Here is a 22751-nt window from a genome sequence, read left to right as displayed (position 1 = left end):
CACTCGTGCCAGCAATCTTTCAAACCCGTGTAATATTCCGTGACCGTTGTCGTCGTCGTCGTTTACATGCCGCCGAAATGTCAAACAGTTTACACCCCAAACACCACCGAACGGCATCAATCAAATCGGTCGACCCGCTCGGCCAGTCAGCTGGGCATCAAATGGATTTGACGTTTGGGTCAACACTCACGTTTTTTGTTTGCGCTGTACACAAGTGCTCATTTATCAAACTTCTAATTGAATTACCTTCAACACCGTTTTGAGGAACCAAGTCTTGGACCTTGAAGCTTCTGAGTGGTGGCGGAGGCGCCGTCACACGTGTGGTGTGGAAGAACCTTAAGGTTTTTTCGTCACGGTATTAACCCATTCATTAATCACACAACATTTTATGTTTAAAATGGCGTGAACATTAGGGCAAGATTTATTTTTAACAAAATTTGCAAAATGTATTGTGAACATCTGGCTTTGACGCGCATCATTTTGCGGAAGTTCTTGAAGACGATTGTGTCTTGTGTGCGGGGTACGATCTCCCAAACAAGTTTGAAACAACGGATCTTTACGATTTTTTTGTTTGTTTTTGTGTGCTGTGGAGGCAAAACCTTAAACGATCGTACGTGGGCTTCGACGCGGGTCGGGACGCCGAGATATCGGAACGGCTGTTTGGCTTTGAAAGCTCGTAAAAAAGCTTCCATAATCGCACTAAACGGGCGTAAAGCGACACTCGTAGGATGACGTCGATCGGGCACGGGATCGAAGCGGTTTGACGTTAGAGTAAAGTATTAGTTGAGAATGGCTAATTTATTCAGCTTTTTTATTTTAGCTTTTTGACTGAAAGAATAATTTGTTACAGATATTTTTTGGCAGATTCCAGGACGTTTATAGACTTTTATTCTCATCCAATTCACCGAATATTTGAACAAACTTTAAACTATGATAAATGTTTTTTTTTGTAACGTTACCTGGTTCATGATGAGTTAAGGAAGGAAAACTAATTTAAAAAAAAAAAAAATGATACGTGAGATTTTTGGAACAAGCATTGTTTATCTTACATATCTTGACCAAGGGCACAAAAATTGAAGCTTTTCACATGAATTGGGTCCATGAATTAAGCTTTAATTTGTGATATTATTGTTCACAGCGATAATTCTTATTTTTTTCTGAGCACAATGACCCTATATACGACCGCAAGGGAAGTAAAATGGATTTTCAAATCAATTTAAAAAATAACTTCGCGGCCCTTCTTGACAGAAAAGCTCCTACTTGACAGCTCGTTCCAAGGGGACCATAGTTGATCATTCGAAAAAAATGTTGTCTTGTCAATTTATTTTTTTGCATTCAAGTTAAAAATTCAAGCGGAAGTAGCGAGAAATTAAAAGTGAGAATGTGTGCGTGCAACATGGAGTTAAACTTTTCGAAGCGCCGTGGTAAACTTCACAGCAACTTCACAAAAGTTTAACTCCATGTTGCAGGTTTGACAGCTCGATATATTATTTTTTTTTACTTTTCGGCATATTTTTTTTGAATTCACAAAAAAATAATGATAGAACTAAATTTTATTTTATTCACTTAAAAATTCTTATTGAACTAATCACTTCGTCTAAAAATTTCATGTCAAAGTTTATTTCATGGCGCTTCCAAAAAATTTATTTCAGCAAAAAAGCAGATTTTTAAGGTAAATGCAATAATTTATGAAAAGAAGTTAAATGCAATGCTAATCTATTTATTTATGCGCTCAAACTAGTGAGATTTGATCCGGAAAAAACATTTGCCATGAAAACAGATTTTCTGCATTATTTTTTTTTTATTTCAACTTAGTTATCATCAATATTATTTTTTATCATATTCTCTCCAACATTGACAATCAAGACAAACATTGTCAGATGAGTATAGATTCATTTTCACCACTGTCCAAATACTGTAATTAAAAAAATAATACCTACTTTTGTACCGTTTCCCGGGAATTTTTTAACCCCGGGAAATTGGACGCTCTACATTTGAATGATAAAAGTGTTTAAATACAGTATGTAAAGCAGTATTTACACCCCTTGGGCACTATGCACATTTTGTGATGAAACATGTAAACAATTTTAAACTTTACAGAAACCTAGTACTACTTTTTGTTCAGAAACTCATGCCAAACATTTTGTTACAAAAATCTCATTAAAAAAGATGATTTATATAAAAAGTTATATAACAAATACTATTACAAAATCAATAACGTCGTCGGTTGGTTTATAGAAAACCTAGATGTATGGGTATCAAAAGATCGGAAATTTTATGCCCTTTCCGATGCCACATAGGTTGACTTGTGAATCGTGGACCGGTTCGGATGCCGGCGGATTTTCCGACGACGTAATTCCGGGTTGGTACGAAATTCCAACGAAAAATCTATTCTATCGTTAAGACCCCCAAAACGGTGTTATACTCACTCCAAAATGTTTATTTAGCAATTCTATGGTAATTTGTTGACATTTAGTTGAATTAAAGTTTGCAAAATTAAGTTTTGATAAGTTTTATATAGAATTTCCAGAATTATATAAACTTGTATCCTAAGTAGTTAGTAAACTTTATATTCAATCCCAATTATTTTTTTAATCAGTCAAGGATGCCTATTTGGAGTTGGGAGACTGGATTTATGGTGATTTGTCAACAAATAACTTTATTTATGTTAATTTTTCGAAAGGTGTACAAACTTTTTTGCACCTTTTTTGATTTCTGTAATAGTATTTGTTATATAACTTTTAATTTAAATCATCTTTTCATGAGCTTTTTGTAACAAAATGTTTGGCATGAGTTTCTGAACAAAACGTATTAGGTATTAGGTATCTGTAAAGTTTAAAATTGTTTACACGTTTCATCACAAAATGTGCATGGTACCCAAGGGGTGTTAATACTTTTTTTACATTCTGTAGTAGTTTCTGCCACAAATTGCAAAAAGAAGATTTTTTCAGCACGAGTACTTTTTGAAACAATCGCTGAAAAATTCCGAAAAAAACGTATTTTTCATCGAAAAAAAAAATACAAATATTATTTCAAAAATTCTGGCATTTTTCGTTATTCGACTGTCTGCAAAATCTGCAATAACCCAGAAGAGTATTTTTTTCATTTAGGACAAAAAATTTCATTTCATAATTTCATTTCAAAATTTCGTGTTTTATCTGACATTGCATGCTTACCCCGCCCGTGTGGATCAATCGGACCGCGCACTAGACTCACAATCCAGAGGTCGCCGGTTCGAATCCCACGGCGGGCGCTCTAAAATTCTTTGTGTAAATATGGGTATCCGGCGCCGTCGCTCCGTGCCGCACTCAAACACTTAGGAGCCCAGGGCGGCGATAAAAAGGAAGTCACTAGTGGTTGGTACTAGCAATAGTGGCAGACAGCTATAAAGTCAACTTCGTTTTTTCGCATGATTATTTTTAAGAGTGTATTAATGTTCCAAAAAGTTGTAGAGCAGTTAATTACAACAAAAAAATGTATCTATAAACATAAGGTGTTTGTTTGTAATCATCACGAGGTATCGCAATTTCACGAAAAAAAAGTTTTCAAAATTGATGATTAATGAAAAAGTTCAAACCAAAAAAAAAAATACAATAAAATCACAGATATTATCAGCAAAAAGTTAGACAACCTTTCTTATTTATTTGGATGTATAATTTTGGAATAAAATTTAAATTTTCTGCGTTCTTATATTTTATGCTTAAAAGACTCAATGAGATGCAAAACGTCTACTTTTCTTAGAGCATTTTCGAAAAAATAAAAACAATTTATTTCGGGTACTCCAATTTTAGTGGTTTATAGAGACCTATTTTTTTTCAATCGTATTCAACCTATTTCTTTCAACACACTGCTGACCAGTTGAAAGTCCATTGGAGACAAAACTGCCTTTTTTTTTTACAAAAAATGTGCCCAAGAGGGCTTAAATCCATAATATGGGCTGTGAGAAACCCCCTACCACAAAATTGAACACTTTTACCACACACGGATGTCACGCGTCCTCTACGGTAAATTGAGCGCCAAAATTCGGATATTGGAGATAGACCAATTCTGTCATTGTCAATCGATCGGGCGTCAAAAAGTTCCCAAAATCGTGAATTTGGAAACCACGAACAAGTTTGAACACTTTGTGGTTCCCATCTTTATGAACGCTTGTTCACGATTTTCTGAACTATTTTTTCCGTGTTGTTTGTAGTAGCCGAAACAGTTAAGGCACTGAATTGGTGAGTCAAAAGTCTTAGGATGGATTCTCTTAAATCAACTTATTGTTGTTTTTTTTAAATAATTTTGAGAGTGACATTTCACTATAACTTTTTAGTTTCAGTCTGAGCGTTTTTTTTTTCTTAAGGTTGGGTGCTGCGCTGACTGGCTGCAAAAATCCATCGTTGAATTCTTTACACTTACTCCAAGCAGTGTTTTTTTTTGCTTACACATCGAATTTCAAACTGTTGTTACGCTCGAATTCTCCTATGGCATATGAAATTGCACCTAGCTGGAGCCTCACTGACTACCCTTAAAAAACAATTTGCCAACCGCCATTCCAACGGTAACGACCGTGAACTGTGTCCAGCTGTCAATGAACCACCCAAAAAAAACCCCCTCTGGTCAGTCAGGCAACGGTAACGGTACCACCTACCCCACCCCCCTATTGCGTTACTCAACCGTGTTTGGCACGCGACCGTCAATAAAACAATTAGTCGAGTCGAGGGGGTCTCCAGTTACGGTTTTGTGGAACCTTGAGTCATCGACAACAATGCGGGGCCGCCGCAGTTGCCAAACAACACACCGACCGCTACTCTCCTCCCCGATATGGGTTTCTAATTGACTGTTGCGGTGTGGTCCCAAAATGGCCTGGCCTAAGCATTTCTTCACAACAACCGGCACAACTGCGTTTACCGTTGGTTCGAGTTGAGGATTGCTTGCGTAACGCAACTCGACAGGAAGTGGCGAGAGAGAGACTCGCCTTAATCAATCAAGTTTTAAAATCTGCTTCCGGGCAGGTTGAAGAAGGGCTCCGCGTCCTTGACCTTCTCGCCGGAGACGAACTTCATCCATCACGGTCGACACTTCCAAACCGGTGAAACCAAGCCCGTCCGCCCAGCTGTTTGCCGGTTGGATTAGATTTTCATCACTAGATCTGATTTCCAGCAAAAACAGCAACTTCTTTGTAAGCCGCAAAGCTTGTTTCGAAGAATCCAAGCCGTGTCTTGGCTCGGCTTAAGATCTGTATAATTGCGGTTTATCTGATTGAGTTACATCCACCGGCAACTCCATATGCTAGGGCCCGGGGGGCCTTTGGGAAAATGCTTTGACCCAAACCGCAGCACTTATGTCGAGCGGGAATCGCACGCTGTCTCTCAAATCTTGACAAGCCTTGCCTCTATCGGAGAAGGTTAAGGTGATTGTGGTTAAGGTTTATGTAATTCCCTTCAAGAGGTGGTTAATCCCTTCGAGGGAATTATTCAACTTGGAAGTTTCAAACGTAACATTTCAACTCTACAGCATTGCACTCACGAGGTTATTGACGTCACGGTAAGTTTAGGATATCAAAAAAATACAAATAAACTAGTCCCAAACTTACGTCAACCACGAAGCGTTCAATCGTTTAAGTAACTTAAGTCAATCAATTAGTTTTACGACCGGAGAACCACACCGCACTAAAACAACGTTTAATCAGCACAGAATCAACAAAAACAACAACAATAAAAAAAATCACCCAGCTTTAAAGAAGCGAAGCGATCAAAGTTCTACGAACCTCGGCACTGACGTTGTAGTGTGTCGCTAATGAAGTGTCAAGGTGCTAATTAAAGCAAATTGAGCATCAAATTGGTGCCTATTAGTCAAAATTTAGCACATTGTGTGTTGAATGTACAGAGAGATGAATGCATTGATTAGCGTTAAGCGTTTGACATGGGCGATAAAGTGTTGAAAAATTATGTCGACCTACAATTAATCTATGCAAGCTATGATGAAACTTTTTAGCAGTCTTCCCTATGACCAAAGAATGCAAAGAAAAAAAAATGGTGTCATTGGTTCACCCATACAAGGCTTCACACAATTTTGGCAGCTTCCCATACAAAAATGGTACGTCAATATTTGAAAATCTGTATCTTTTGAAAGAATTTTCCGATCGGTTTGGCGTTTTCGGCCAAGTTGTAGGTATTGATGAGGACTATTAAGAAAAAAATGGTACAGAAACTTTTTTTTGCAGATTTTTTTTTTCTCAAAAAATCCGCTGAGTTATTTTTTAAATGTTTTGCCTTCCTCACTGAGGTAAGGCTATAATCCTGCTCTAAAAATGAACTTTTTATTAAAAGCTCAAAGACCCACCTTCATGTATACATATCGACTCAGAATCGAAAACTGAACAAATGTCTGTGTGTGTGTATGTGTGTGTGTATGTGTGTGTATGTGTGTGTATGTGTGTGTATGTATGTATGTGACCAAAATTCTCACTGAGTTTTCTCAGCACTGGCTGAACCGATTTTGATCAAACCGGTCGCATTCGACTTGGTTTATGGTCCCATACATCGCTATTGAATTGTTTGAAGTTTCGATAACTAGTTCAAAAGTTATGTATAAAAATGTGTTTTCACATATATCCGGATCTCATTTATATGCATGTAAACGATGTCCGGATCCATCATCCGACCCATCGTTGGTTAGGTAATCGAGAGACCTTTCCAACGAGTCCACAACATTGAAGATCTGGCAACCCTGTCTCGAGTTATGACCACTTAAGTGATATTTATGTACTTTTTTGAAGCCGGATCTCACTTCAATGTATGTAAACGATGTCCGGATCCATCATCCGACCCATCGTTGGTTAGGTAATCGAGAGACCTTTCCAACGAGTCCACAACATTGAAGATCTGGCAACCCTGTCTCGAGTTATGACCACTTAAGTTATATCTGTGTACTTATTTTTGTGGATCTAAAAAATAGCTGAAATATGTGTCCAAACCACTCATATTACCCATTGTTGGTAAAAAGTGAGGAAGGCATCAACCACATAGGTGGATTAAGTTAGTTTTTGGTATTATTTTTCCCAAAAACATTTAAAAAAATAACTCGACGGTCATTTTTTTGTCATACTTTTCTATGGCTCAAAAGTTGCGGGTTTTTGTCCTCTAAACATACCAAAAAATAAAAAATGAGCTTGAAGAAAAAAAAATTTTTGTGAAAAAAAATCTGCAAAACAATGATTATTTTACTCGAAAATATGTTTTTTCATGATTGTCCATTCCTATTTTTTTTGTGGGTGGGGAAATTTTCCAATAAAATTGCCTAGAAGAAAGAGACTGGTGGCAAGCTTGTCAAAAGGTGAATCTTGCTTTTGACAGTTCATATAAAGTGAACGTTCCGTAAACTGACACACACAAAATAGGGTATACAGGCCATTTATGAGTAATTTTGATAATAAGTTTGTTTAAAATTTAGGTTTGTAATTTAATATTGTAAGTGATCTGTGTTGTAATATATATTTTTTTCAGAATTTGAAAAAACTGTCACAAAAACATTGCAAAACATTTTCAAACCAATTTACAGGCGTTTGTTTGAGTTTTGACTTTTAAATTTAAATGAATTTTGGAAAGAATAATTTTGCTCCTCAATTTCATGCGATAATGTTGTAGACCCAATCTTTCAAAAATACATCTGCGTTCACATTAACACAAATTGTGAAGGAAATTTAACTATTAATACGCATTTGCCCAAAACAAGGGTGATACAAGGGTTGGATACACATTTTTTTAGAATGCCAAATTAAAACGAATGTGACTAAGTTTTATATAAAAATATTTTCGGAACCGAGTGACTCTTGCGATAAGTGGTTCTTAAACGCAAATAAATTTAAGTATGAAACTGCTGGAAAAGATTTGTTTTTATTATATACTGCATACAGTTAAAATAATAAAAAATACAAAAAATAAGCATGGTCATTAATTTATTTTTAAATAAACCAAAATGAATAACAAAACCAAAGTTTTTTGCAGTTCTTAAAAAAAAACAGTTTTACATATTTCACTCACAATCAAAAATCATTTTTTTAAATCAGCTGATTAAAAAATTTCAAAAACATATGTGACTAAAAAGAGCAAATAAATTTCAAAATTATTGATTGAAGAAATATTAAAAATAAAGTGTCAAAAGAACTTGCCGTATTCTAAAAATAAGATTTTCTATGTTATTTAAATAAACATGTTCCGTGAAATTTCCAAGAAATTTAGTTTTTGGCAATCATGGTTCTCGTGAAAATGGCAATTTTTTGCGTGGAAAATCGCTTAAGCTTCGCTTAATCGCTTAATTACTTAATTCAAGTAATTTATCTATTTCCGATCGATGGGACAATAAAAAAAAGCATTTATCATAAATTGTTTTTCAACATGAAATAAAATGTGTAAGCTTTTTCTAAAAAAAATCGAGCTATGTTACAAATTAAAGTAGAACTTTTAAATTCTAATAATTTTTTTTGGGTTCGGGTTGATTTAAAAATCTTTTGAATTTTTGAAAATTGTCGAAGCTAAATGTTTTTATTCGCTAAAATTTTTGTTTTCGTCAAATCTTATTTTTTTGAAAACTAATGATTGCAAATCAACTGAACTAGTGTAAAATGCATTTTAAAACACTTTTTCTATGCAAATGTTGAAACTATGGCTTGTTATTTCAACATTTATATACATTTTTTTTTGCATGTTCGGGTTTATTAAAAAATTATTTGTATCTTGTTTTTCTCTCAACAATTTTACGACAAATCAACAGGATCAAAATCAAAAGTTGCAAGATTTGACAAAAAAATGCAGTGGGGATCCTAGATTTAAGTTATCAGACCCAATAGTTTAATTGCTAGCTAACGTTTCATGACATTCGCAAAACAAGATATCAAAAATTGCTTTAAAAGTGTAAAAATTGAATTTTCAAGCCACTATTGAGTAAATATTTGAGCATTCAAAAAAAAAATTGAGTGTTCTTTCGATTTGTTAGAGGCTTTTCTATAATTTCCTTTTTTAAATTTTGTTGACAATCGGGACTGGCAACACCAGCCAGCAACAGTCTACTGTTCGGAGCTCCTCAAACTTTTCGATTTTTTTCGCCGTAATTTACCGTGATTATCCGCGAGTTTGCTGCTCCAGCATGCCAAGGGCCGGCCGTGGCCGTGGCAGTTCGAGTGCGGCCTCGAAAAACCCGCGAAGCTCATCTACCGGCAGAGTGCAGAAAGGTAAACACACCAACGCCGCATCGACCGCCATCGCGCACGGGAGCGTGCCCAGTGACGTCATCGATGAATCGCTATTACACGTGTCATACCGTCCACGTGAGTCCCCTGTACGGACGAGACAATCCACCCGGGCATCCGGGAGCACTTCCGGCCAGCAGCAGCAGCAGCAGACCACAAGCACCACGACGACAACCACTTCCAACGTTCCCACCAGAAACGAATTTGAGATTCTGAGTGGAGAAGAAAACAACACCGACAGTGACAGCAGCAATGCTAGCGACGACGATTACGATGATGAACTTGCGCGCAAGCAAGAAAAGAAGAAAAAATGCAACTCTCCGAAGGAACGACGTCCACCTCCAATTTTTGTTTTGGAAACGTTGGCAGACGATATTGACGAGTTGCTTGAGGGACTCCAATATTGTCTGAAAATAAGTAAAACTTCTGTGCAAGTTATTACGCACAATAAACAGAATTTCGACCTGGTGGTGAAGAAGTTGAAGTTGCGAAACTTCAAATTCTTCACATTTGATCCTGCAGAGAAGGTCCCTGTGAAGATCGTCCTTCAGGGATATCCGGACCGCCCGATCTCCGACCTGGAAGAACACCTGTCGGGCATCAAGGTTAAACCTCGAGAGGTTAAGGTGCTCTCGAAATCGACAACAGTGACAGGTACGTACACATTGTACCTCCTGTACTTCGATCGTGGGTCCGTCAAAATCCAGGACCTACGGCGGATCAAAGCACTGGACGGCTTCTTCGTGACGTGGCGATTCTACACGAAGAATCCGACCGACGCAGCGCAATGCCACCGCTGTCAAAAATTCGGACACGGTTCAAGAAACTGTAATCTTCCGCCCCGGTGCGTAAAGTGCGGTGAGACCCACTTCACCGAAAGGTGCAATCTTCCGCGGAAAGACCAGCTGGGGGAAAACGCCCAGCAGCACAAAGCGCGCGTCAAGTGCGCGAACTGTGGTGGAAACCACACGGCGAATTTCCGTGGCTGTGCCGCGCGGAAAAAGTACCTCGAGGAGCAGGACAAGAAGAAGAAAGCGCCAGCGTCCCGCCAACCTCCGAAGACTTCGAGCTCGAACGCTGCAGCAGCTGGCGGCGGAGCGGTTCCATCGACCAACCCAGCGTTCCCTCCCGGTTGGGGAGGTTCGTACGCTAGAGTAGCCGCTTCTGGGAGCGGTACTTCACCGGGACAAGCAGATGTCACCGGAGATGACCTCTTCACGCTTCCCGAGATTTTCGCTCTTGCTGGAGAGATGCTCACGCGCTTTCGTGCCTGCCGGAACAAGGCAGAACAATTCCAAGCTCTTAGTGAGCTGATGATGAAGTATATCTACAACGGATAAGCTGCCTAGTGCAGCGCAGTTTTTTCGACGTCAACAGACAAAACAAATTGTGATCTAGTTTTAAGCTTTTCTATTTCTATCCTTTTCCTTAGCAAATTTCGAAGGTTTTTTTTTAAATAATTTTTCCTTCTCTTGGCAAATCCATTGTTAGAATATCCAATTACATCTAAATGAATTATAGTACAAATCATAGTTGAAAGGTACTCCAAAACTCTATTAGGTTATAAAAATTACGATATTGTGAATTGATTATTTACTAATAAAAACTAATTGAATTGAAAAAAAAAACAAATTTTGTTGATCCGAATTTGGATTGCTGAGCTTTTTATTAAAATATAACAGTCACATTTTTGGATTGACAATGATAATGATGGAATACTTTAAAAACACTGTTCAGTTTCATGATCTTGGTAGATTCTTCTGAATTTTCAGTTTTATTAACTTGAGAAATCCGACCAGCAGGATCCAGATCATAAGTGCCCGATTTGGCTCTAATTTGACATGAAAAAAATAATTATTGGATCTGTGGTTTTTGTTAAGCGATTACACTGGTTCCATCCCAAGTAGGGTGGTCCAAAAAATAGCATTTTATTGTCCATTTTTGCAAACAAAAAAACATTTAAAAACAATCATATACCCGCTACAAAAATACTAACACCTTTAAAATGCTTAGCTGAACTTACTTAAAATCTAACGAATCTTTGTTTGCTGATTTGAAGGTCTCGGGACGAAAGAGCTCATAGCTGAACATTTTTTTCTTTATTTTTAAGGATGATTTCCGTAACATATCCAAACATGGTCTATCTATTTATAAGATTTTGAAATATGATTTTTTGATACAAAACTATCGAAATTCGGTACATACATTGTATATAAAGCACCAAGCGTCTCCTGCTAAATGTACTGGGAACTCATTCCGATGGAGAAGCATGGTACTTTGAGTTCGATTGTTAAACCAGAAGCCGATAAAGCGATCTTATGAAAATCGCATTAGAAAGCTGATTTTACGAGTTATTGCTTCTTCAAATCTCAATTGACAGTATTGACTAAGTTGGTTGCAGTGTTTAAAAGAGATCCACACATTTGGCAACACTGCCATTCCACTTAATCCTAATTCACTCCGTCTCAACTTTGGTCAACATTGGCCTTCCTGACTCGCGCGCTTGATTGGATCTCGAAATTCGGTTAGTCTACCTTTGCCCAAATCTGTACAGGTCCTGCTGCGTCATACCAGAATTCTTCACCAACGGTGGAGGCAACGCCATGGGAGGGGGGGTTTGGGAGGTAATGAGTTTACAACAACTTTACAGATTTTGCTCCAAGACACGAGACCGAGAGGGAAGCCCTCGGGGGATGATTGATTACAGCCCCCCTGCCTCGTGAAGGGGGGTTCACAGCGTTCGTTGAAAGGCTCGTTTTTTTCGCTGTTGCTGTTTCATTTATCACATTATTAAGTCGTTAGCACGTGAGTCGAAAACAACTCGAGTGTAGTCTTGGAATTGAATAAAAAAACGTGAATGCTGAAAAAAACTAAAAACTAACTTAAAACTACAAGTGTAACTGACCTTCTGAAGGGTGGACTGAGGCTGTCCGTGCTCTTGGACAGTATCACATCTTGACTAGCTCGGCGGGTCCTGGTTGGGTATTTTTTTTTTCGGCATGCACAGGAAATGTAAACAAATCAAGAAGATGCATGCATGCAGGAGATGATTGTGATTGTCGTGCGGGAACGTCGATGGTCGGGAACAGAATCAGAACAAAATCAGGAAAATCACACAGCAACGGAAGATGATCCAAACGAATGATGACAGGAAATGAAAAGAAATAAAAAATGAAGAAAAATAACGGATAAGATAAATGTGGAATAAACATAATAAATAACTGAAATAGAATTAAGACAATATGAAGAATAGCAATACAAAAAAAAAACTTTCAAAGTAGTCCTTTTAAGATTCCCTCAAAACCGTAGCATTCGTTTTAATTTGTCGTAGGATTTTTTCTAGATTTTTGCGCATTTTATCATGTTCATAGAAAAATATTTAAAAAGAACTGATCCAATCCAAAACTCATCCTCACCAATAGTGCTGCTTAAACTTGCTCAGCTGTGACTTGAGCTTCTTGCCCTGCTTCGGCTCCTTTTCCACGGGTTTCTCATGCAAATCATCATCGCTGAACAACTTCTTCAGCGTTTTGCCCTCCTCCCAGATGTTCAAAAAGCCATTCGAACCCGTGACCTCCTCCAGAACCCTCTCCGGCTGTGATTGATACATGATCGCCGCAATCACTCACTGACAATCAAAACAAACAAATCCCAAACTTCACCACACCGTGACCAACCGTGAGTCACGAGGTTGCCCTCAACCACGCTGCAATTCCCACTCTCTTTTCACTATCCACTGATAACTGATAACTGATAACTAACCACTTCTTCGTTTTTTTTCCTCCGTCCGAAACACGACTCCGACCTGAATCAGCTGAACGAAAATAGGTCACGTAGAGCCCCCAAACCCGTAATCTTTCTCGTGGCAACGTTACCACTAATTCCCCGACCAACTCTAAACCAAGTTACGAAACGATTCGACGACGACTCTTCGAGCACCTGCCCAACTGTTGTAGGCAACTCAACCGAACGATTGAAACTGGTCAAGCGCGTTAGCCGAAATCGAAATTGAGAATGCAACCCCAACAGCAACAACAACAACATCAGCTGAACCAATCAACTTTTGACGGAGCACAGCGTAGAGATAACGCAAAGTCCCGCGACGTCCCTGATAAGCTGGGAGGGGAAGATATTCCAGGTTACGAGACGCGACGCGATTTCTTCTCAATAATGATCGATTGCGTTTGGAGAGGAAGATTCCTTGGGAGCTTTTGTTTTGGTCTATTGTTCCCCGGGAAGACAAAGGAGGCGGGACTTGAACCCTGAACTTAAAAATCACCAGGTCGGCTCGCAGCTTGGCTCAATAAATGGATTATTGAAGTTTACTACGGCTGTTTTGCGATAAAACGGCTCGTGGACATCATAAAAAGTCACGTGAATTCGAACACGTTCGCAATTGGGAGGTTTTGAATAGGTAAACAAAGGAAAATCATGGAAAATCCACAACAACTACCTTTATCGAAAAAAAAAGAATTAATTAAATTTGTACCGTACAAACCGCGTTCGTACGAGACTTCACAAACCGCGTTCGTAGACTTCAGATAAGAGACCATCCGATTGGGCTGGCCGTGATTTCAACACATCAGACCAGCCGGTGCAGCGCGGTAGGAAACGTGCGCTGGCAAATCTCCAGGGCCGATAAGGTCTTTTGATAAGGTCACTTTTGAAAGTAAGAAAATTTTGTTTAGAAACTCAAAGTAAGTTCTTTTTTAAATGACATTTCAATCTTTTTATATTTTTATTAAATTTTCAATATTATTGATAGTAACTAACATTGAGAATTGATGCTTTTTTTGTGATTCTCAGAAAAAATTTTTTTTTTCTTGTGTCATTTTTTAAATGATTAGCTCAGTACGTTTTTGCAAATCGAAATTTCTTTGTTTTTAAAAAAGATTTCAATCAAACTTCATCCATAATTTCCTTTGACAAACGAACCCATTTTGAATAATTCTCAAAATATCAGTAACCAGTAAAACGATCACCAAAGTTTTAAAAGATAAATCATAAGGAATTTACTTAGCTTATTGAAAATATTTTTTGCATGGGTGCTTCACCTACACACCAAATTCTGAGGTTAGTTTTCAGTTAATATTTACTGAAAACTGCACTAGAGCATCTCACCACCAAAACCGGGACTGGATTTTATTTATATTTTTTGATTTGGCTCAAACTTTGTGGGAGCCTTCCCTATGACCATAGAAAACAATGTGTGTCATCGGTTCACCGATACAAGGCTCCATACAATTTAGGCAGCTGTCCATACAAAAATGGTACGTAAATATTAAAAAATCTGAAACTTTTGAAAGAATTTTCTGATCGGTTTGGTTTCTTCAGCATAGTTGTAGGCATTGATGAGGAACTATTCAGAAAAATTAGAAACACGGAATATTTTTGCGATTTTTAAATATTTTTTTTTCCTCAGAAAATTATTTTTTTCAAAATCACAATTTTTTTAAATTTTTCGATTTGTTTTAAGGGACAAAAATCTCCAACTTTTGAGCCATAGAAAAGTATGGACAAAAATGTTCCCGCCGAGTTAAGATTTTTTTTTGAAAAAAATGTGTTTTTCGGAGAAAAAAATGTGAAATTTCAGTAAAAATTTTGTTTGTTTTCAGTTTGTTATGTAAAATCAAATTTTCAATCGAAAAGAACTTTTTCAGATTTATTATGATAAAGTGCACCCTTTGAAAGATATAACCACTTAAATTTAATATTAAATGAAAAATTCCAGTTTTTCGATTTTTAAGATTGTGTCCATCATTTTCCATTCCTAAAAAATATTTTTTTTTCGTAAAAATGAGAAAATTTTCAATAACATTACCTATGTGACAATTTTATTTTTGTAATTCTCATTCAAACAGCCTTTTATTTTCAAGTACATATATCTCAGAAACTAATGGTCCTTTTATGAATGTTAAAAAATTCAACATTTGTCAAATTTTCTGATCCCTTCGAAAAACAATACGTTTGGAAAAAAAATCAAATCTAATATTTCAAAATGACCGGGACCGTGGTGTAGGGGTAAGCGTGATTGCCTCTCACCCAGTCGGCTTGGGTTCGATCCCAGACGGTCTCGGTGGCATTATTCGAGACGAGATTTGTCTGATCACGCCTTCCGTCGGACGGGAAGTAAATGTTTGCCCCGGACTAACCTAAAAATGTTAGGTCGATAGCTCAGTCCAGGTGTAGGAGTCGTCTCCCTGGGTCCTGTCTCGGTGAAGTCGCTGGTAGGCAGTTGGACTAACAATCCAAAGGTCGTCAGTTCGAATCCCGGGGTGAATGGAAGCTTAAGTGTAAAAAGAGGTTTGCAATTGCCTCAACAATCAAACTTTCGAACACCTAGTTTCGAGTAGGAATCTCGTAATCGAGAACGCCAAGGCAAAGCTGTAGAGCGAATAATTTGATTTTGAATGTTTCAAAAGGGTCTTTTTGAAATGTTAATTGGGATTTTTCTCAAATATCGAAAAAAAAAGAATATTTTGTGGAGTGGAAAATCATGGACACTGGAATTTTTCAATTAAACTAAAAGTGGCTATACAGTCCAGACTCGATTATCCGAAGGCCTCGGAAAAAAATCACTTCGGATAATCGAAACTTCGGATAATCGAATCAAAAAAATTTGTTGTCTTATTTTTGATTGTCGAGCTTAGGTATGACCCCTAAACTACGCTAAAATGATTTAGAATTTTTAAATCCAAGATGGCGGCCAAAATGGCGGTGATGCAATATTGAAAAAAATGCATTTTATTTTTTAATAGGCAATCAACTACTCAAATTTGACTAAAATGGGGCCGTAGAACTCATATATTATGTTTGAAACAAGAAAATTAAAAAATACGAAAACATTTTTTTTTGTTCATGATTCGATTATCCGAAGTCCCATATAAACCTTCGGATAATCGAGTCTGGACTGTACGTCTAAAAGGGTTCACCTTTTTTAAAAATCTGTACAATACTTTTCGATTTAAAATTTCATTCTGAATTGAAGTAAAAAAAAATGTCGAGTCGAATTTCCATTTTAACAAATAAAAAAGATTTTTTCAAAAAATCATGGCGTCATTTTTATCCTTTCTTTGTTTTGGCTCAAACGTTGCGTTTTTAAAATAAATTTCAAAAAGTAACAAGTATGGATTTAGGGAAACTGAATTGTTGTGAAAAAAATGATTAAAAAATTGGAATTTTTCCGATTTTTTTACCGATTTTCGAAGACTTACATACCAGTTGTACGTTTTTCTGTATAGCACAAAATGGCTTCTTAAATCATAGGGAAGGGCTCTAGCAAGTTAAAGCCAGCCCTATGTCCAAAGAATCTATTTTGGTTTAAGGAAGGTGTTGGGTTTCTTAGAATATAGAAACAAAGAATAGAGAATTCTCTTAAAAGACAATAAGATACAAAATGTTTTAAAGTTTAATCTTTGGAACATTTTATCTAAAAATCAAGCCTTTTAAAAAAGAGTTTTGCATTTTTTTTAAATATTTTTTTAAAGAATAGGCTTGCAGAAATATTTCAGATTCATTTGAATATATAACTTTTCAAACAAGAATAAAAAAAAAAATATTGCCGAAATTTGTAACAAAATGTAAAAAATAACAGCTATCGTACTTAAGTTATTCTATTGAAAAAAAAAACCATGTTAGAATACGTGAAAAAAGTATTTGATATTGAAAAACAATTTAAAACATATTTGTACCAGCATAAATTAACCCTCTAACGCCAATTTTTTTTTTATTTCTTTTATTTTTCCCGTGTTTAGGAGGTCGTTTTGAGCAACTTTTGTTCTACGAAACTTTACTTCTCTGGTTTTATTTTCAGTATTTTGATTTGCTTTTATCTTGTTTAGTTTATGTTTGTTTTTGGTAGTTTTTGGCCTATTCTACCACCTCCTATCATTACATTTTGCCTATCTAATCTTTTCATGTGTGACTGTAAAACTTTTTCATTTTTTTGCTTGTTTTTCACATTTTCTGCTATAAAATGGCACCATTATCATTTAAATTGTAAATAAATGCAAAGAGGCATAGTCTGGGGCACTAGAAAAAATGCATTTTTCTTTTTACTTAAAATATAAGAATTGTTAGTAAAAAACACTGCAAAAGTTGATCTCTAAAAAAATGTCATTTTTAAAAAAAATTGGCAAAGTCACATAAAACAAGTAAAACTTCCAACCCATCAATTTTCTAAAATTTTAAGAGTTCTTCTTTCCAATGCTTTTTAAAGATCAAAAATTGGTTGAAAAATGGATTTTGGCGATTTTTTAAATCGAAGCCCGTCTAAAGGCGGGGTTGGGTTGTAGAGGGTTAAAGGAAAATTTACAAAAAAAACCCGATTTAATATCACCAGAGGTGAAATAGAGCCTTTCTTACAAAATGATGAAACTCCGAGAAATATATTGGTGCAATTATTTTTTCAAAAACATAATGATACCATCCAGTGAGAATTTTACCTAAAGCTTCGAATCTTTTAAGGCTAAACCTCAAATGCCATTTTTTTAATTTCAGAAGTACATTATTTGTCGCAAGACATTTAAATTTAATTAAGAAAAACATATTGGATTGACATTATTAGAAAAAAAATAAAGGGTTAGTCTATGATTAACTTAAAAAAATATGTATCGCTATTGCACTTTGTCGATCAATTATGAGAAGCCAGAAAGAACACTTTCACGCGCAGCGTAAAACGCGCAAGCGTAAAAGCGCTGGCGTTGAAGCTTTCGAGCGAGAACGAGCCGGGACTTCGAATTTGATGTTCAGTATATGATTTTGTATAAATCCAAAAATTTAATAGGAAAAAATAGGGTAAAAATAAGACGAAAAACACTAAAATCGCTATATCTCTGGAAATACATTTTGGAAAAGCTTCAAATTTTGGGCCCAAACAGTTTATGGCGCATGTTTTCGAATGGCTTTTTGTTTGAAACTGAATTCTTTAAATTTGATAGTGTTATCTGTAAAATAGTCCAAAAAATACCTCTAAAAATGGCTTTGACCACATTTACTGGTCGAAAATTGTGAATCGAAAAATAAAATGTTCGTCTCCGACCCCACGGCTACAGATCTGGCTTTTAAAAATTGTGGGTTTTACGAGCGGTTTTCCAGTGATGGAAGACACAAATTTTTAAGAGCGGATACAGACATCGGCCATGTATTTCAGAAAAAGAGCTCTCAAAAATCAGACTTTGAGTTCCGGGTTTCGGGCCGAAATTCAATCGAAAGAGCGCATCTAAACCTTCAATTTAGTAATAGGATTTTTTCCTGGGACGAATCCTCGCCGTGCACGAATTTTTTTAGATTTCTGAAAAAAGCGTTTTTTCCAAAAGCAAACCTTAAACCTTTCTTTTGTAAGAAAGGCAAAATATTGACAATAAAGACCACAAGTTACCAGAAAAGATGTTATTGAACTCTTGGTTTTTGCTTTAAGCTTTCAACTGAAGGTAAAATTTATCACTTTAAGAAAAAAAAACCAAATGATAAACTTTTTGTAAAATTTAGAAAACAATGGAAATCGATAACTTTTAGTCAAAGCTAAGATTCAAGTTTAACACTTTGTATCTATGAGCTTGATTCATACAGTTTTTTTTTATTATTAAGTTATACATACACCCAAAAAAAAGCAAAGAGGAAAGCTCTATACAGTAAAAAACAGTTTGATTTTAGAAAGTTGAAAATTTGATGGTTGGTTTTGGTTTTAAATTTTAAATCAATTATAAATATATTGGATTTTTACTTAACACATTTCCGCAAGCATTTGTAACATTATTTCTGAATTATCCGTAATGTTTTGTTAAAATGTGACTTGAATTTCTGATGTAATTTTACATAACGCAGCTAAAAATTGAGCGTTATTCAAGCTCGGTATTGCCCTATCAGGTGATTCATTCAGCATTCATCAAAAGTTGTGGTAAATCCACGAAACCAAACCATTGCTGCTAGGCAATCACCCCGCTAGACAAATTGAGTTATGACCCAGACCTAGTATGAACAGACAGACAGGAAGCCATCACAGATAAAACAAGTAAGTAACAACTACAAAGAATCATCACGAGATTCGCTGAACCGCTCAGCTGCGTCAACTGTTTGGAGAAGAATTAATGGGATATTTGGGATGGGGTAAAATCCCTTCCCTTTCCCAGGAAGAGGGACATCCCCGTGGAAGGAGTTTGCACGGTGTGTTGAAATTAAGGTGTTTTGATAAAATCTTAATGCTTTAAATTTCCTTTTTGCATTTTTATGAAGAAATTCTGAAAAACAGATAAAAAACAAAAAAAGGTTTTCGAACACACCACCAGTCCCATCTGCCGATGACAGCGCAATCCGATTGCGGCCACTACGCTTATGAAGCATAATCCGCAACGAATTGGCCAAGAACCCATTATGGAACAATATAAAACGTGGAATAATTTCCCGCGTGTCGTTAGTTACTGGCTGCTGCCGGTGCTGCCATAAAAACGCAACAAATGACCGTGTCAATTCTTTGTTTCGCCCAATAAATTCAACCCAACCAATCAGCTAGAGACTAGCGCACAATTAAATTCGAACGATCTGTTGTTTTGGCTTCTTGTTTACGCAGCTGTCTGGTACATGAAAGTTAGTATGGAAAAGTTTAATCAACCCAGAACTGTTGGCAAATCCGTTATACAGCTTCAATTTAAATTAGGGTGTTTTTTTCTGACACTTATTTTTACGAAACTTTAACATAAATAAGCAATTTAAACTTGTTAAGTGACAAGTTTGAATATTTTTTGAGCAAAAAAAAATAGAAACTCTGTTTTAGATAAAAATCACAAAAATTCTCTTTAACTTCATGATCTCAAATCCGGAACGACACGTGGGTCAAAATAATATCCATCTTCCAAAACAACAACACTTCCCAGCTGATGCTCAGGTAAAACCACACAAAAAAAAGTTTCTTAATTAAAAAGTTGGTTCAAGGTCTTCCTGTTCCTCCCGCCCACGCAGATAATCCAATTAATTTGGCAGCAGCACTTTCTTCCGATCGACGGCTTCCCGAAAACTTTTGCACGAAACAAAACAAAAAGGCTAAAACTTCCGTACAGAGAGAAATAAAAGCGTTTGCGATCGACTCCGGCGCGTACCGATAACACCCGATAGCGATTTGGGACTGAGCTGAGACACACCACCTTTTTCGGTCAACGGAACTTGGAGGAGAGACCTGGCAATAATTGAGAAAAGTAAACAAATAAAAACAAACACAGGAACGCGGGAAGACAGTGTGTTACAGGGAAGGGGGGAAAGTTTTGGGAAACGTTCTTAATTTCAAATATTTGTTACAATATAAAATGCAAAGTCAGGTGAGCAGCAGTTGCGCAAAAATAAAATAAAAATCTTGATTTTAAATATTTGAAACTTTGTGTCCGAAGGCTTGATTGTTGAGGCAATTGCAAACCTCTTTTTACGCCTAGCTTCCATCCACCCCGGGATTCTAACTGACGACCTTTGGATTGTTAGTCCAACTGCCTACCAGCAACTCCACCGAGGCACGACCCAGGGAGACGACTCATATACCTGGACTGAGCTAATGACCTAACCTCTAAGTTAGACCAGGCCAACATTTACTTCTCCGTCCGACGGAAGGCGTGATCAGACAAATCTCATATCATAAAATGGCACTGGGACCTTCTGGAATCGAACCCAGTCCAACTAGGGTGAGAGGCATCCACGGTTACCACTGCACCACTGGTTCCGGTTGTTTCTTCATACAAATACAAATTGTGGGGAAAAGTGCTATGAAAACATTCTGAAATCTGTAACTCGAGAAGGGATTTCCTGATCGATTTTATGTCTTCGGCAAAGTTGTAAGTTATTAAGACTGTTCAGAAAAAAATTGTTGCATTCTAAAAAACCCATATTTTACAATAACATTTTATCACAATGTTTTTGACACACTTTAATCCCTTCGACTTTTTTTAATTTTTTGATATATTTTAGTAGACAAAAAGTGCCAACTTTTGAGCTAATAGTGAAGAAATAGTGTTTTATGAAAAGTATCGTTAATGCTCACAAAAAATTATTGAATAATTTTAAGCTGTAAAATTGAATTCCAAATCAAAAAGTACTTATGTATAATTTTGATAAAGTGTACTGTCTTTGAGTAAGAGTAAGAGTTTTCAAATAGTGTTATCCTTTGTCCATCTTTGAAAGAAATATAATCCAAAAGCTTAGAAAATTCTTTACATTTTGCTGTCTTGGACATTGTTCATCCGACTTTTGATTGTCGTGCATAGAATGAAAATGACCAAAAAAGAGTTATTTTTAAGTTCTACCCGGAAAGTAAAACAAATCATCCTAAATGTGTGAAATAAAGTCCAATTTCAAGTTAAATTCAAAACTTTTTCAAGCTTATGTACCAAAACAAGATGTAAATTAAATTATGTTTGAAAATATTTGTACCTCACAGAAAAAAGTGTAAATTCACTCGTCATGGAAATGACGAATCACATGTAAACTCGGTTGATGTAAACTTAAGATTCAATGTAATTAATGTTATCGTGTGTATCACATGTAAAATCATGTTTTTACATACGATTTGTGGCAAATTTACATCAAATTGCATTTAAATTTAAAGATCAATGACCAGCAAAAGTGTTTTAACATTAATGATGTAACATTCAGATTTTTTTTCTGTGTTAACTTATTTGCAAAAAATGATATAACACAAAGAAAGATGAAAATATCACAAGCTTCTGATGTAAAATTACATTTTCTGACCCAAAATCTTCCCAATTTATTTTCAGTCAATGGAAAATGTCAGCGAAGTGAAATTTCCATCTTTTCTTATGTGATTATTAAATACATACATTGTTGATATTTAAATATTTGTGATAATTAAATACATACATTATTTCTGGTGCAACGGCGGATAAGTATTTTGACAGTTAGAACTATTTTCCTATTTCTCAAGCTTTATATAACTTTTTCTAAAAATTCTAAGTGGGAAACAAAGCTGGCCTTCCCAGCTACCGTTTAACATAATTAGTTTTTTTTAAATAGTATCCTATTGCCTGGGAAATTGTAAGAAGATAAAGCTAACAAAATTCTTATGCACCCTTTTCAAATGTTGCTCCAAAATTTAGGTGAAATTTCACAAAAAAGGAAAATGTACACATTTGAAAATGTGTGTCTTGAAAACAAAATTTTTGATCGGTTTGAAAATTAAGTTACAAAATTACAAAACAAACACTAATTCTTAATTGTTGTATTTTACACATTTTTGTCAATATTGTTTGATATTGAAAGTTTGTTTGCAATTCTGTTGTCAATCAATCTACTTGCGATTCCTGTCTTTCTCGAATAAAGGGACGGCTTCCTTTTCATCGCAAAAAATAAAAGGACTGCACTGCAGGATAGTCGAACTTATCGGCAAATGTTATTCAACTGAAAAATTCATCCAAAGGGTGTTTTCAGGAATTTAGAAAATTGTGTATTCAGCTCGTTTAAGAACTTGATTTTTTAAACACTCGTCGTATTTATCCAACTGAGTGAACTTTCGACTATTCATCAA

General features: G+C 36.1%; 1 protein-coding gene across 15 annotated transcripts in view; it reads right to left on the bottom strand.

Moving 5' to 3' along the window:
• LOC120422105 (TLD domain-containing protein 2) overlaps positions 1-22751 on the bottom strand; it is a 418926-nt gene that overhangs the window by 139436 nt on the left and 256739 nt on the right. For 10 of the 15 annotated variants that reach the window (XM_052709791.1, XM_052709789.1, XM_039585457.2 and 7 more), the window contains one exon: positions 12138-12206. The exons of 4 other annotated variants lie outside the window; for them this stretch is intronic. In XM_052709791.1, the coding sequence (XP_052565751.1) occupies positions 12138-12206 (69 nt within the window). Of the gene's footprint in view, positions 1-12137; positions 12207-12648; positions 12886-22751 lie in introns of those variants that run through there. One more of the 15 variants, XM_039585464.2, reaches the window with a different exon arrangement.

The sequence above is a fragment of the Culex pipiens genome, chromosome 3 (assembly GCF_016801865.2).
Source record: "Culex pipiens pallens isolate TS chromosome 3, TS_CPP_V2, whole genome shotgun sequence".
Classification (NCBI taxonomy): Eukaryota; Metazoa; Arthropoda; class Insecta; order Diptera; family Culicidae; genus Culex; species Culex pipiens.
Note: the sequence above shows the minus strand (reverse complement) of the source record. Positions and strands in the feature narration are given on the sequence as shown.